The following is a 17500-nucleotide window of genomic DNA, read 5'->3' on the forward strand; positions in this document are numbered from 1 at the left end:
GTGTGTGTGTGTGTGTGTCCCCTTACGCCCGTACACACAGACATACATGCTCACAAAGACACACAAATACATACGTACAGTATAAATATACATACTGTACACACGCACAATTGCAGGTGAAAATCGATGGGTTCAGGTTCACCTTTTTTTTTTTTTTTTTTCCAGCATAGTAACTGAAGGATTCATCTTGCGTTCATGACGGATAGAGAGCATCTGCTAATATGCAGCGGGAATGCCTTTCTCGTTGTGCAAACCTGTGTACCTTTATGAGGGCGTGAGTGAATCGCTGAGTAAGTCAAAGAAACGCAAATAACGACAACAAAAAATGCGCGTCAACAACACATCAACCAAGGAAATAAACGAATAGGCAAGTTCCCCCTCCCCCCGAAAAAAAAAAATAAGTAAATGAATGATTGAAAAAAGGATGAATGAATGAATGCATGTATGTAAGTATATAAGTACAGTTCATTCGTCCGTAAGTGTGTGTGTGTGTGTGTGTGTGTGTGTGTGTGTGTGTCTCCTCTTACGCCCGTACACACAGACATACATGCTCACAAAGACACACAAATACATACGTACAGTATAAATATACATACACACGCACAACTGCAGGTGAAAATCGATGGGTTCAGGTTCACTTTTTTTTTTTCTTTTTTTTTTCCCCCAGCATAGTAACTGAAGGATTCATCTTGCGTTCATGACGGATAGAGAGCATCTGCTAATATGCAGCGGGAATGCCTTTCTCGTTGTGCAAACCTGTGTACCTTTATGAGGGCGTGAGTGAATCGCTGAGTAAGTCAAAGAAACGCAAATAACGACAACAAAAAATGCGCGTGAACAACAGATCAACCAAGTAAATAAACGAATAGGCAAGTTCCCCCTCCCCCCCCCAAAAGAAAATAAGTAAATGAATGATTGAAAAAAGGATGAATGAATGTATGTAAGTATATAAGTACAGTTCATTCGTCCGTAAGTGTGTGTGTGTGTGTGTGTGTGTCTCCTCTTACGCCCGTACACACAGACATACATGCTCACAAAGACACACAAATACATACGTACAGTATAAATATACATACACACGCACAACTGCAGGTGAAAATCGATGGGTTCAGGTTCACTTTTTTTTTTTTTTTTTTTTTCCCCAGCATAGTAACTGAAGGATTCATCTTGCGTTCATGACGGATAGAGAGCATCTGCTAATATGCAGCGGGAATGCCTTTCTCGTTGTGCAAACCTGGGTACCTTTATGAGGGCGTGAGTAAGTCGCTGAGTAAGTAAACGAAACTGGAAAATAACGACAACAAAAAATGCGACGTGAACAACAGATCAATCAAAGAAATAAACGAACAGGCAAGTTTTCCCCCCTCCCCCCCCCCCAAAAAAAAAGAAAGTGTAAATGTTTAAAAAAATAAATAAATAAATAAAATAAAGAAAGAAAAAAAATGAATGCATGTATGTAAGTAATGGAGTTCAATCGTGTGTGAGCATGCTTCGCTGCGGAAAAGCAAGAGCTGATACATGCAAACCTAAACTGAGGGAGGGTCTGTCATCATCTCTCTTTGAAGAAGGGTTTTGGCCCTGAAAAGGGCCGAGATTTCTTTCGATGGAGGTGGGGGCCTCTCGCCTTAGGCGCGCTCGCCACGGATGCGGCGGGCCAGCTGGATGTCCTTAGGCATGATTGTTACACGCTTGGCGTGGATGGCACACAGGTTGGTGTCCTCAAAGAGACCGACCAAATAGGCCTCAGACGCCTCCTGCAGAGCCATGACGGCAGAGGACTGGAAGCGCAGGTCAGTCTTGAAGTCCTGGGCGATCTCACGGACAAGACGCTGGAATGGCAGCTTCCTTATAAGCAGCTCAGTGCTCTTCTGGTAGCGACGGATCTCACGCAGGGCCACAGTGCCAGGCCTGTAACGGTGGGGTTTCTTGACGCCGCCGGTGGCAGGGGCGGACTTGCGAGCGGCTTTGGTGGCCAGCTGCTTGCGAGGGGCCTTGCCTCCAGTGGACTTACGTGCAGTCTGCTTGGTACGAGCCATGGCGCGCGACTGAGGAGGGAGCTGTGAGACGAGCGAGAGTGTTGGCGCGCCGCGCCTGGCAGCGGCTAGATATGTGGCCTGCCTCCGGACTGGCGGCGTGTGAGTGGTCGGGGTGTGATGTACATGGCGGTGATTTACTGTTCATGCTTTCTCGATGCCATTCCTGGTTTGCTTGCAAAATTTGGCATGCCCTGTGGCGTGACCTGGCTACGACGCCTCTCTAGGATTGGCCTCCTGGGAGCTGGGGTTGGGCCTGGGCCTGAAATCGAGGTTAGGTGGATAAGGTTCGTACTTGCACGACCGACACTGCGTTATATAAGGGTGGTCGGCGAGCGGGGTCGTCATCATTGTTGGTGCTGGGAGCGGAGTGGACACTCAATACTACTGGGTCTGAGGAGCAGTAGCAGCAGCTGTAGACACTATGACTGGTCGAGGCAAAGGCGGCAAGGGTCTGGGCAAGGGAGGCGCCAAGCGACACCGCAAGGTGCTTCGTGACAACATCCAGGGCATCACCAAGCCTGCCATCCGTCGTCTGGCTCGTCGTGGCGGCGTGAAGCGTATCTCGGGCCTGATCTACGAGGAGACCCGCGGTGTTCTCAAGGTGTTCCTCGAGAACGTGATTCGCGATGCTGTCACCTACACTGAGCACGCCAAGCGTAAGACCGTGACCGCGATGGACGTGGTGTACGCCCTGAAGAGGCAAGGGCGCACCCTTTACGGCTTCGGCGGCTAAGAGGCTGCGTGCATAACTGCATGGCACTATTCCACCTGGCCACGGCAAAGCACACAATAAACAGCAACCCCCGGACCTCTTTTAGAGGTCCACACCTAATTTCTGTGAAAGAGAATGAATGAAGGCATAGTAGTATAAGTAAATGCAGACGTTGAGCAGGTTAGGTAGCACCATTTTCTCTCTCTCTCTCTCTCTCTCTCTCTCTCTCTTTCTTTTAATGTAACAGATATGAAAACATGTAATGCAACCCGACCAACTCTTACCACACCTAACATAACCAAACCAAACCAACCATAACCTAACTGAACCATACCAAACCTCTCTCTCTCTCTCTCTCTCTCTCTCTCTGTCTGGCAGTTAAAAAAAAAAAAAAAAAAAAAAAGGTTGGGGGGGGGATTAGGCAACTGTCAATTTGGCTACTACATCTTCTAATTTAAATGGACGTCTGCATACATATACATTATCACTTATTTTGCTGGGCCATTGCTTTCTCTGTTCCTCTGGTCTACTCCCCCCCCCCCATTTCAGGAAAGCTTTCTCCATACCTATCAGGGCAATTTCCATCCTGTTGCGAGAGCATCTCCTCTGCTGCGCTCCGGGAGTCGCCTCCGTAAATCGTGAAGGCAAATCCCACTAATCCAAGGTATTTCTGCCTTCATATGCACGAGCAGCAGCACACTTGAAGGATGCACCTAGAGTAAAGAAGACACAGTCAGTCACGTCGGTGAGGCACCACAAACGGTGCATGATATGAATGCCTAAGTGTTAGACAGACAGAATGTCTGCATATGAACAAGTTATCCCTTGAATTTGTCGCTGTCACGGCCGTTTTCTCTAAGTACCAAAACCCACCAATCACCCATCGTACAAGCATTGCATCAACCGCTGAGGCCTGAAATCAAATTTAAATGGATCCGATTGGTACTTGCACGACCGCTAGTGCATTATATAGAAGAGGTGGCTGACAAGGTGGCTGACACTCGCCTCCCAACAGTTTCACTAATCAGGCGTTCACCGGAGCTCCCAGTTCGATGGTTGGTGGTGGTGGTGCTGCTGAATATTATTATTAATCTTTGATGATGATGATGATGATGATGATGATGATGATGATGATGATGATGATGATGATGATGATGATGATGATGATGATGATGATGATGATGATGATGATGATGATGATGATGATGATGATGATGATGATGATGAATGAATGAATGAATGGATGGATGAATAGATGGTGGTGGTAGTGGTGGTTTTTGATTGTGTAGTAACTAGTTGTTGCAATACTACTCATAATGACGAGAGAAATGAATGATAAGTATTTTCTTCATTATTGCTCTTATTTGGGGGTGTTAAATCCACAATGGTCGTCACCACACGACTAATATATATATATATATATATATATATATATATATATATATACTGTTGTATACATCACCATATCCTCTGCCACTGAACGACTTTGTCCATTCCTTCGATGGTGGGAGAATAGCCATCATCATCATCACCTATGTTTTCATTCATCCACCCGGCCAGGCAGTTAGGAGGCATAATTATACAGGACAGTATTATGCAGGTGCAGTTGGGAACGGGACAAGACTCTATGTAGTAGTGGGAATAATAATATTATTATTATTATTATCATTACTCCACCTTCACTGATGTCAGTAGCTTCTTACATGCAACCGAACGTAAATATAGCCACAGACACATGCCAGCATTCAACACATACCACGTTATAGGCACATACACAAACATACAGTATACCAACACATTCATCCATACCCAAAGATGATGATGATGATGCTGTTGGGCAATGCCAAAGTCTATTCTCTCTCAAGAAACGAATGTGGCTCCTAAAGGAGCCGATGGAGGTGAAGAAGAAGAAGGATTTCTTGGAAGCGTTTACTTCTTCTCCGTCTTCTTGGGGAGCAGCACAGCCTGGATGTTAGGCAGGACACCTCCCTGGGCGATGGTGACGCCAGAGAGGAGCTTGTTGAGCTCCTCATCATTGCGGATAGCCAACTGCAGGTGACGGGGAATGATACGAGTCTTCTTGTTGTCACGGGCTGCGTTGCCAGCCAGCTCAAGCACTTCAGCTGCTAGGTACTCCATGACTGCAGCCAAGTAGACGGGAGCACCAGCACCCACACGCTCGGCGTAATTGCCTTTACGAAGGAGACGGTGGATCCTGCCGACGGGGAACTGGAGCCCAGCCCTGCTAGATCGGGACTTGGACTTTCCCTTCACCTTGCCTCCCTTGCCACGTCCGGACATGCTGCTGCTGCTGCTGGAGTAGTAGGACCTTCAGGAGAAGACTAATGCGTCCCCAAACTGGAGCCCAGCCCTGCTAGATCGGGACTTGGACTTTCCCTTCACCTTGCCTCCCTTGCCACGTCCGGACATGCTGCTGCTGCTGCTGGAGTAGTAGGACCTTCAGGAGAAGACTAATGCGTCCCCGGCCCGCGCGACCTTCCCTTAAATACCCGTCTTCCCGATCCGACCCCATCCCACCCGCGAATGGGAAGGAGGCAGAAGCCGGGCTGCGATCGGGCAGAAATCACATATAAGGATTTCAGCAAGCGCGGCCCCCATCACTTGGTGACGACGCCCAGCCAAAAGCACGCGTGTCTCGACCGCTCGCTCGCTCAGCTCTCACTCTGTGACTCCCTGCCTTATCAGCTGCTAACGACTTTGTCGGCATGTGCTACCCGCCCACTTATCACCTCATTTCATAACTTCACCCATTCATCACCTCATAATAAATTTACTCATCATTCCTCCTACCTCTTTTCCTGTCTTCTTCTAATTTCTCTTATATTACTAACCCCTGCTCTTTTGTGAATTCGGAGATACTTCCGGGACCCCCCCACTACCTTGTTGGGGCCACGGCCATAACAGTAGTCGGGGGTCCAGGAGATATAGCCGTGCACCTGAGAGACTCGGCCTTTTTGTTCTCCTACTTCCTTCCAATCTTGCTGGTGATAGATTGGTTAGGACCTCGGTCTTAACAATCTGGAACCACCCTGCTCTCACAACAAGTTTAGTGATCAGGGTAACGGCGCCAACACCTCATCCTGCACACCCATTGCACCCCGGGATCTGTGCAAAAGTGTGGTGATTGGTTTCTTCCCCCTCTTTTATTAACGTCATGCGCTACACTCTCCCCCTCCCTCCCCCTTGATTAATGATGGCTTTCTCAGTTAAGTTTAAATGTACCCTCCCCTCCCTGCCTTCAGACCCTGGTCAGACCTTTTTTTGCATCACGGAAACTCCCTTTGTCAACCTTTTTTCTAGTGCAAAAGACAAAGTCATTAAGATCACCTTGGCCTCTCAGGCTCATCTTGATTCATACCTCTCCCCCAGTAACCTGCCCAAATACTCCCAGGCTGGATATGAGCTGATCTCAACTCCTGAGCTAAAAGCTGCCTGTACAATAATTGCCCGTAATGTTACCAAATATGTTCTTAGACACACCGATGATGACCTCATGACTGAACTGTCCCTGAAAAACGACATTCACGCCACCCACATTGTTCGCTTTGACAATTCAAATAACATCAAGATTCTCTGTGCTTCACCTCATGAGGTACAGAAACTTCATTCACACGGTGTCAAAGCGTTCAATACAATCATCCCACCCAGCAACCTTAGACTCGAACAGTGGTTTGATCTTGCTCAATGCTTTAGATGTTATCAATATGGGCATCCAACTCGTTCATGCAAAAAAACTCAAATATGCTCAAAGTGCTCTGCCCAAGGACATTTTCATACAAACTGCACTAGCACTACTACTAAATGTATTAACTGTGGCGAAGGACACATTGCAATCGCCGGAAACTGCCCTATTAGAAAAAATCTACTAAAGGACGTAAGGGCTAACAGCCAGCCTGCACAGCATATCAACACGCCTCAATCATACACAGCACCCCAACAAACTTCATCCACCATGTCATATGCCCAAGCCACTCAGAACTCACAGCCCCAAACTCATGCACCCACCACTCATCCAACACCCACCAACACCACCCCCCCCAGTCCATCTTCCATTTCACCCTTCCCCCCCAACGTTACCGCAGTTGTCATGTCCGCCCTAGCCCAAGCCCTGTATTCTGATGTGCCCTTTGCATCCCTTATCAATGATGCTCTAGCCGCCAACAATATGTCCACCATTGTCATCCCCCCTTCATGGCACACAGCCAAGAAATCACCCCACATCTTCACCCCCCCTTCACAGCAAACTGGCAACACCTCAGTCCCTCCTACCTCACCCCCTCCCATCCCCTCCACCTCTCATTCGTCATCTCCCTGCACTTCCAACCCACCCACCACACCCACTCACCTTAAACCTCATCCCACTCCTACATCCTCAAAACAACTCCCATCTTCCCCCCCTCACCATCCCTCCCCTCCTGCTGATTCACGTCATCCTAACCAAACCACCCAGCCCCCAACCCCATCTCCCTCCACCAGCACAACCCCTAACCAACCTAACCCCATGCCCCCTCCACCTACCCCAACCACCCCCCTCACCTGCGATCGAGATCGCAGTGTCTCTTGCAAACGCAAGGCGGCTGACTCTCCCGAATCCCCCTCCTCCCATCCCCCCTTCAGTTCACACACATCAATCACGCTCCAGAAAACGCAGTGCCCCCTCTCCCAAAAAGAGAACCCCATCCTTCTCCCCTGCCTCACCCACAAATACCACATACATAGCCCATTCAGATTCAGTTCAACACGATCACCATCATGCTTAAAATCATCCAGTTTAACATTAGACACTATTACGCAAACAGGCACCTACTTACTCAACTCATTCACGAACACGACCCAGACATAATATTACTCAACAGCACTTGCACCAACAACACCAGAAAAATCAAACACTATGGCTACACTACACTTCAAACCGACGAAGGTCCACACGACGGAGTCGCTATCATGATTAAAGGCACAATTAAACACGACTTCATCACAACATGGACACACAGACATTTCCTTGCAGTCAAAACACACACTACTCTTGGCCCCCTCATAGTCTCCACCACATACACCAGACCCAACACTGGCATCCCCTTCACAGACATAAACAGACTCTTCAACAACACTGCACCAACACTATTCATTTCAGACCTAAATGCACAACACGGGACATTCCAACACAACACAACCAACAATCATGGAAGACAAATGTTCACCATATACCAACACAAAAGATTAAATTTCCTAGGACCTGATTTTCTCACAACATTTACACCTAGGGGATCAGGTAAGCCAGATCTCATCTTCACCAACAGATCATTTAACATTTTTCATCATCACATCACCCCCGGCCCCATGTCTGGGTCTGATCATATCCCCATCATAATGTCCATCTCCACCAACCCGATCCTGATCCCCAGTACACCACACTATGACTACCTACATGCAGACTGGGATGCCTTTACACAAACCCTTTCAGAACAAGAATACACCACTGATTATGAGGGAAAACACCACACTGACATAGAAGAACAATGTAAATATCTACACACCTGCATACTTAACACTGCCAACATTACCATACCTACAACCACACACATACCTATACACACATTCATACCATCCATACGAACACAACGACTCCTAGTGTGTTACCGTCGTCGGTTTGAACTAAACAAAAACAACTTAGGCCAAGTACGGTTCGACCTATCACATCTTCGGACACATGTAATCAATAGCCTTGAATCCGACCACAATGCACACTGGCGACGCCTCATACAAACTGCACAACAACACAGGAAAACTAAACCCTGGGAATTCTGGAAACACATTCGCCGACTCAAGGGCTGTAACTTACCTAGAGTAAGAAAATTAATTGTTAACAACAGAGAAATCACAGATCCCAGGAAATCACAAACACATTTAAAAACGCATGGCAACAAGTATACCACCCTAACCCTCCTCATCCTGCCGCAACACGTCACATAAGACATATAGAACAACACCTTCACACTATCCACGAACATATCACACCAGACGCAAACATACACATAAATAATCTAGACATACATAACCCCCTCACTGCTCCCATACTAGTCGAAGAAGTCAAGTCTATGCTCGCTAGAACTCCAAAGAAGGCGCCGGGTGCCACAGGCATCGGACATCACATACTCAAACACCTCCCAGACACATTCATAAATGCACTTACACACTTATACAACGCTGCCTTGGCATCCGGCTACTTTCCGGACTCGTTTAAGACCGCGACAGCTACTCTAATCCCTAAAAAAGACAAGACAACAACAGACCCTTTAAACTTCAGGCCCATTAGTTTACTAGAAGTGTTAGGAAAAACTTTCGAACGAATCATCAACATTAGATTACGGCAATACTTAGAAGACGAAAACCTTCTTTCCCCCAGACAGTTTGGTTTCAGACCTAGACGATCCACACAGGACGCCCTAAACATCATCACCAATTACTTACATATCAACCAAAACATCCGCAATGCATACAAGACAGCCCTTATTACTCGTGACGTAAAACGTGCATTTGACTCTGTTTGGCACGCAGGCCTGAAGTACAAAATCTGCGAACAATTCAACTTTCCTTCACTCATTAAAAAACTACTTTGCAATTTTCTAGACAACCGCACAATGCGCATTAAATTTAAAAATAATTACTCAGACTTTTTCCAGCTTCACGCAGGTGTACCTCAGGGCTCCGTCCTTGCACCCACCCTCTACACACTGTACACAAATGACATCCCCACCCCACTACATGACGATTCACTCACCATTCAATACGCAGACGACATTACTCAACTTGTACGATCAACGACAATTGACGGAATTACGAACAAAGCGAGCGTAGAGCTGGATCGAATTGCACGATGGGAGCAGAAGTGGCGGATTCAAGCGCATCCCTTGAAATGCACAGTAACATATTTTCGTATTAAATCAGCCAACCCCCGCCCACTTTTTCTAAATTCGCGTGACCCCGATCGCGTTCCCATTCCCATTAGGAATACTTGCACCGTACTTGGTCTTACATACGATAAAAACTTCAAATTTCATCATCACATACGAGGCAAGGCAGGCGTGGCTGGCACTGCATTAACACAAATATACCGATTCCGTAGTGCAACACCATCAACTAAATTTCATTTGTATAAAGCACTGATCAGACCACTGCTCACGTATTCACCATTAAGCCTATCTCTTTCGGCCAAAAGCAACATTCTAAATTTACAGAAAGTTCAAAATAAAGCCATACGTTGGGCACTGAGCATACGGTGGGATGATTTTATCACCAACATACACTCTCATGAACGCGCCAACATTCCACCCATCAACACTTACCTTCACCACCTACAACAAAAACAAATCACCAAACTCACCGACGTTCACACTGACTTCATCGACTTTTTCACCCGGATCACACCCCCCACACGACCTCTAGCCAACCTCTTCCACCCTGACGCAAGACCTCCACCCACCCCATTCTTTACTTAATTACCACTAATTTATTTATTATTGACCCTTTCATTAATTCACACCCAGCAACTCATTTTTAAACTTAAACCACCCCTACACCCACTATCAAATCACGGCAGCCACGCATTCACACGCCATCCTCATATCCAGCACCCCAGACCCCGACCTTGACCACCCCATCAAGATAACCACCTTCCTCCACCCCTCCCCTTTCCTTAATCCCCTACCCAAGCCCCCTAGGGCTACAACACCTTACCCTAACACCCCTATCCTACCATCCTATCCCAGGCTCCGGAGCCGGAAAAATCAGATGAACCTGAGAGGCAGCCAATAAGCCAATGCTTGGCCGAGAAAGCCGTAGCGACTCACTCCTCCCTCCCTTAAGTAACAACACTGTGCACGTGCGAGACCCCACCCCCCCTCCCCAACACCAAACACACGCACGTTGGGTTAAGCCCCGACACTCTTTCTCTTAGTCTAAATTCTTCCTCTCCTACTATTTAAAAAAAAAAAAAAAAAAAAAAAAAAAAAAAAAAACATGCACATTACACAATGCAACCAGGAACTGATCTCTCAGTAAGGCCGGGAGACTAAAACTAAGGCCTAGTTCCTGCCACCACGTGTTGTCGTCGTCCTGGTTGCATTACACTCATCACACATATACACAATCATTCTTTACCTTCCTTCCTTTCCCCCCCTTTTCTATACGTCATTGTTGTTGTTGTTTGCGGCCCCCATCACTTGGTGACGACGCCCAGCCAGAAGCACGCGTGTCTCGACCGCTCGCTCGCTCAGCTCTCACTCTGTGACTCCCTGCCTTTATCAGCTGCTAACGACTTTGTCGGCATGTGCTACCCGCCCACTTATCACCTCATTTCATAAATTTCACCCATTCATCACCTCATTAATAAATTTACTCCATTCCTCCTACCTCTTTTCCTGTCTTCTTCTAATTTCTCTTTTATTACTAACCCCTGCTCTTTTGTGAACTCGGAGATACTTCCGGGACCCCCCCACTACCTTGTTGGGGCCACGGCCATAACAGTAGTCGGGGGTCCAGGAGATATAGCCGTGCACCTGAGAGACTCTGTCTTTTGTTCTCCTACTTCCTTCCCATCTTGCTGGTGATAGATTGGTTAGGACTTCGGTCCTAACAATCTGGAACCACCCTGCTCTCACAACAAGTTTAGTGATCAGGGTAACGGCGCCAACACCTCATCCTGCACACCCATTGCACCCCGGGATCTGTGCAAAAGTGTGGTGATTGGTTTTCTTCCCCCTCTTTTATTAACGTCATGCGCTACACTCTCCCCCCCCCTCCCCCCTGATTAATGATGGCTTTCTCAGTTAAGTTTAAATGTACCCTCCCTGCCCTGCCTTCAGACCCTGGTCAGACCTTTTTTTTGCATCACTGAAACCCCCTTTGTTAACCTTTTCTCTAGTGCAAAAGACAAAATCATTAAGATCACCTTGGCCTCTCAGGCTCATCTTGATTCATACCTCTCCCCCAGTAACCTGCCCAAATACTCCCAGGCTGGATATGAGCTGATCTCAACTCCTGAGCTAAAAGCTGCCTGTACATTAATTGCCCGGAATGTTACCAAATATGTTCTCAGACACACCGATGATGACCTCATGACTGAACTGTCCCTGAAAAACGACATTCACGCCACCCACATTGTTCGCTTTGACAATTCAAACAACATCAAGATTCTCTGTGCTTCACCCCAAGAGGTACAGAAACTTCATTCACACGGTGTCAAAGCGTTCAATACAATCATCCCACCCAGCAACCTTAGACTCGAACAGTGGTTTGATCTTGCTCAATGTTTTAGATGTTACCAGTATGGGCATCCAACTCGTTCATGCAAAAAAACTCAAATATGCTCAAAGTGCTCTGCCCAAGGTCATTTCCATACAAACTGCACTAGCGCTACTACTAAATGTATCAATTGTGGCGAAGGACACATTGCAATCGCCGGAAACTGTCCTATTAGAAAAAATCTGTTAAAGGACTTAAGGGCTAACTGCCAGCCTGCACAGCATAACCCGCCTCAATCATACACAGCACCCCAACAAACTTCATCCACCATGTCATATGCCCAAGCCACTCAGAACTCACAGCCCCCAACCCAAGCATCCACCACTCATCCAACACCCCCCAACACCACCCCTCCCAATCCATCTTCCATTTCACCCTTCCCCCCCAACGTTACCGCAGTTGTCATGTCCGCCCTAGCCCAAGCTCTGTACTCTGATGTGCCCTTTGCATCCCTTATCAATGATGCTCTAGCCGCCAACAATATGTCCACCATTGTCATCCCCCCTTCATGGCACACAGCCAAGAAATCGCCCCACATCTTCACCCCCCCTTCACAGCAAACTGGCAACACCTCAGTCCCTTCTACCTCACCCCCTCCCATCCCCTCCACCTCTCATTCGTCATCTCCCTGCACTTCCAACCCACCCACCACACCCACTCACCCTAAACCTCATCCCACTCCTGCATCCTCAAACCAACTCCCATCTTCCCCCCCTCACCATCCCTCCCCTCCTGCTGATTCACGTCATCCTAACCAAACCACCCAGCCCCCAACCCCATCTCCCTCCACCAGCACAACCCCCAACCAACCTAACCCCATGCCCCCTCCACCTACCCCAACCACCCCCCTCACCTGCGATCGAGATCGCAGCGTCTCTTGCAAACGCAAGGCAGCTGACTCTCCCGAATCCCCCTCCTCCCTCTCCCCTTCAGTTCACACTCATCAATCACGCTCTAGAAAACGCAGTGCCCCCCTTCCCAAAAAGAGAACCCCATCCTTCTCCCCTGCCTCACCCACAAATACCACATACATAGCCCATTCAGACTCAGTTCAACACGATCACCATCATACTTAAAATCATCCAGTTTAACATTAGACACTATTACGCAAACAGGCACCTACTTACACAACTCATTCACGAACACGACCCAGACATAATATTACTCAACAGCACTTGCACCAACAACACCAGAAAAATCAAACACTATGGCTACACTACACTTCAAACCGACGAGGGTCCACACGACGGAGTTGCTATCATGATTAAAGGCACAATTAAACACGACTTCATCACAACATGGACACACAGACATTTCCTTGCAGTTAAAACACACACTACTCTTGGCCCCCTCATAGTCTCCACCACATACACCAGACCCAACACTGGCATCCCCTTCACAGACATAAACAGACTCTTCAACAACACTGCACCAACACTATTCATTTCAGATCTAAATGCACAACACGGGACATTCCAACACAACACAACCAACAATCATGGAAGACAAATGTTCACCATATACCAACACAAAAGATTAAATTTCCTAGGACCTGATTTTCTCACAACATTTACACCTAGGGGATCAGGTAAGCCAGATCTCATCTTCACCAACAGATCATTTAACATTTTTCATCACCACATCACCCCCGGCCCCATGTCTGGGTCTGATCACATCCCCATCATAATGTCCATTTCCACCAACCCGATCCTGATCCCCAGTACACCACACTATGACTACCTACATGCAGACTGGGATGCCTTTACACAAACCCTTTCAGAACAAGAATACACCACTGACTATGAGGGAAAACACCACACTGACATAGAAGAACAATGTAAATATCTACACACGTGCATACTTAACACTGCCAACATTACCATACCCACAACCACACACATACCTATACACACATTCATACCATCCATACGAACACAACGACTCCTAGTGTGTTACCGTCGTCGGTTTGAACTAAACAAAAACAACTTAGGCCAAGTACGGTTCGACCTATCACATCTTCGGACACATGTAATCAATAGCCTTGAATCCGACCACAATGCACACTGGCGACGCCTCATACAAACTGCACAACAACACAGGAAAACTAAACCCTGGGAATTCTGGAAACACATTCGCCGACTCAAGGGCTGTAACTTACCTAGAGTAAGAAAATTAATTGCTAACAACAGAGAAATCACAGATCCCAGGGAAATCACAAACACATTTAAAAACGCATGGCAACAAGTATACCACCCTAACCCTCCTCATCCTGCCGCAACACGTCACATAAGACATATAGAACAACACCTTCACACTATCCACGAACATATCACACCAGACGCAAACATACACATAAATAATCTAGACATACATAACCCCCTCACTGCTCCCATACTAGTCGAAGAAGTCAAGTCTATGCTCGCTAGAACTCCAAAGAAGGCGCCGGGTGCCACAGGCATCGGACATCACATACTCAAACACCTCCCAGACACATTCATAAATGCACTTACACACTTATACAACGCTGCCTTGGCATCCGGCTACTTTCCGGACTCGTTTAAGACCGCGACAGCTACTCTAATCCCTAAAAAAGACAAGACAACAACAGACCCTTTAAACTTCAGGCCCATTAGTTTACTAGAAGTGTTAGGAAAAACTTTCGAACGAATCATCAACATTAGATTACGGCAATACTTAGAAGACGAAAACCTTCTTTCCCCCAGACAGTTTGGTTTCAGACCTAGACGATCCACACAGGACGCCCTAAACATCATCACCAATTACTTACATATCAACCAAAACATCCGCAATGCATACAAGACAGCCCTTATTACTCGTGACGTAAAACGTGCATTTGACTCTGTTTGGCACGCAGGCCTGAAGTACAAAATCTGCGAACAATTCAACTTTCCTTCACTCATTAAAAAACTACTTTGCAATTTTCTAGACAACCGCACAATGCGCATTAAATTTAAAAATAATTACTCAGACTTTTTCCAGCTTCACGCAGGTGTACCTCAGGGCTCCGTCCTTGCACCCACCCTCTACACACTCTACACAAATGACATCCCCACCCCACTACATGACGATTCACTCACCATTCAATACGCAGACGACATTACTCAACTTGTACGATCAACGACAATTGACGGAATTACGAACAAAGCGAGCGTAGAGCTGGATCGAATTGCACGATGGGAGCAGAAGTGGCGGATTCAAGCGAATCCCTTGAAATGCACAGTAACATATTTTCGTATTAAATCAGCCAACCCCCGCCCACTTTTTCTAAATTCCCGTGATCACGATCGCGTTCCCATTCCTATTAGGAATACTTGCACCGTACTTGGTCTTACATACGATAAAAACTTCAAATTTCATCATCACATACGAGGCAAGGCAGGCGTGGCTGGCACTGCACTCACACAGATATACCGATTCCGTAGTGCAACACCATCAACTAAATTTCATTTGTATAAAGCACTGATCAGACCACTGCTCACGTATTCACCATTAAGCCTATCTCTTTCGGCCAAAAGCAACATTCTAAATTTACAGAAAGTTCAAAATAAAGCCATACGTTGGGCACTGAGCATACGGTGGGATGATTTTATCACCAACATACACTCTCATGAACGCGCCAACATTCCACCCATCAACACTTACCTTCACCACCTACAACAAAAACAAATCACCAAACTCACCGACGTTCACACTGACTTCATCGACTTTTTCACCCGGATCACACCCCCCACACGACCTCTAGCCAACCTCTTCCACCCTGACGCAAGACCTCCACCAACCCCATTGTTTACTTAATTACCACTAATTTATTTATTATTGATCCTTTCATTAATTATTAATTCACACCCAGCAACTCATTAAACTTAAACCACCCCTACACCCACTATCAAATCACGGCAGCCACGCATTCACACGCCATCCTCATATCCAGCACCCCAGACCCCGACCTTGACCACCCCATCAAGATAACCACCTTCCTCCACCCCTCCCCTTTCCTTAATCCCCTACCCAAGCCCCCTAGGGCTACAACACCTTACCCCAACACCCCTATCCTACCATCCTATCCCAGGCTCCGGAGCCGGAAAAATCAGATGAACCTGAGAGGCAGCCAATAAGCCAATGCTTGGCCGAGAAAGCCGTAGCGACTCACTCCTCCCTCCCTTAAGTAACAACACTGTGCACGTGCGAGACCCCACCCCCCCTCCCCAACACCAAACACACGCACGTTGGGTTAAGCCCCGACACTCTTTCTCTTAGTCTAAATTCTTCCTCTCCTACTATTAAAAAAAAAAAAAAAAAAAAAAAAAAAAAAACATGCACATTACACAATGCAACCAGGAAATGATCTCTCAGTAAGGCCGGGAGACTAAAACTAAGGCCTAGTTCCTGCCACCACGTGTTGTCGTCGTCCTGGTTGCATTACACTCATCACACATATACACAATCATTCTTTACCTTCCTTCCTTTCCCCCCCTTTTCTATACGTCATTGTTGTTGTTGTTGCGGCCCCCATGTCGACTCAGTCTCTCGCTCGCTCCCGCACCGTGCACATACCGTCTGACTCGGCGCCGCCATGCCACCCAAGACCTCCGGAAAGGCCGCTAAGAAGGCCGGCAAGGCCCAGAAGGCCATTGCCAAGGGAGACAAGAAGAAGAAGCGTAGGAGGAAGGAGAGCTACAGCATCTACATCTACAAAGTGCTCAAGCAGGTCCACCCTGACACCGGTGTTTCCTCCAAGGCGATGTCTATCATGAACTCTTTCGTGAATGACATCTTCGAGCGCATTGCTGCAGAGGCTTCACGCCTGGCACACTACAACAAGCGTTCAACCATCACCAGCCGGGAGATCCAGACGGCCGTCAGGCTGCTCCTCCCTGGCGAGCTGGCCAAGCACGCCGTGTCTGAAGGCACCAAGGCTGTCACCAAGTACACCTCCTCAAAGTAGAGAGGTTACACTCTTGGCCATTTCAACATTTCCGGCTCCAATCGGAGCCACAAGATTTTCGATAAAAAGGGGAAAGACAGACTTACCAATTTTCCACTCAGGAACTCTGGTTTATCAGCTTTCTCTCTCTCTCTCTCTCTCTCTCTCTCTCTCTCTCTCTCTCTCTTTTCGGCAACGGTGGTTTGGGATGGGTACGTAGGCACAATCGAAATGTTTTGAACTAGGGTTGGGGGTTAAAACAATAGAGTCAAAATAAAAGAGTAAATAGGGGCGTGCGGGCCTTCTTATTCATCTGAACAACCAACAACAACGTACCGTCGCCCCAAGAAGTGACGGCACAGTGTCAGATTGCTTCGGTCACTCACCACTGCCATGCGTTCTAGGAAAACAGTGAATAAGAGGTAAACATTCAATGCCTTCATCACGTCATGCCAAATAATCGTATATATTATATCGTACAAA

General features: G+C 47.2%; 4 protein-coding genes across 4 annotated transcripts; 2 read left to right on the top strand and 2 right to left on the bottom strand.

The window, feature by feature from the left end:
- Window positions 1–1625: 1625 nt before the first annotated feature.
- On the bottom strand, window positions 1626–2036 carry LOC145400025 (histone H3). The gene has a single exon (XM_080272525.1). It carries the CDS (start codon window positions 2034–2036, stop codon window positions 1626–1628), a length of 411 nt encoding a protein of 136 aa, XP_080128651.1.
- Window positions 2037–2457: 421 nt separating this feature from the next.
- On the top strand, window positions 2458–2769 carry LOC145400026 (histone H4). The gene has a single exon (XM_080272526.1). It carries the CDS (start codon window positions 2458–2460, stop codon window positions 2767–2769), a length of 312 nt encoding a protein of 103 aa, XP_080128652.1.
- Window positions 2770–4677: 1908 nt separating this feature from the next.
- Window positions 4678–5049, bottom strand: LOC145400027 (histone H2A). Its single transcript, XM_080272527.1, has one exon. It carries the CDS (start codon window positions 5047–5049, stop codon window positions 4678–4680), a length of 372 nt encoding a protein of 123 aa, XP_080128653.1.
- Window positions 5050–16666: 11617 nt separating this feature from the next.
- On the top strand, window positions 16667–17038 carry LOC145400028 (histone H2B). The gene has a single exon (XM_080272529.1). The coding sequence runs from the start codon at window positions 16667–16669 to the stop codon at window positions 17036–17038; it is 372 nt and encodes a 123-aa protein (XP_080128655.1).
- The last annotated feature ends 462 nt before the right edge of the window (window positions 17039–17500 follow it).

Source organism: Coenobita brevimanus, chromosome 51 (genome assembly GCF_032717465.1).
Source record: "Coenobita brevimanus isolate Jiangsu-jjx chromosome 51, ASM3271746v2, whole genome shotgun sequence".
Lineage (NCBI taxonomy): Eukaryota > Metazoa > Arthropoda > Malacostraca > Decapoda > Coenobitidae > Coenobita > Coenobita brevimanus.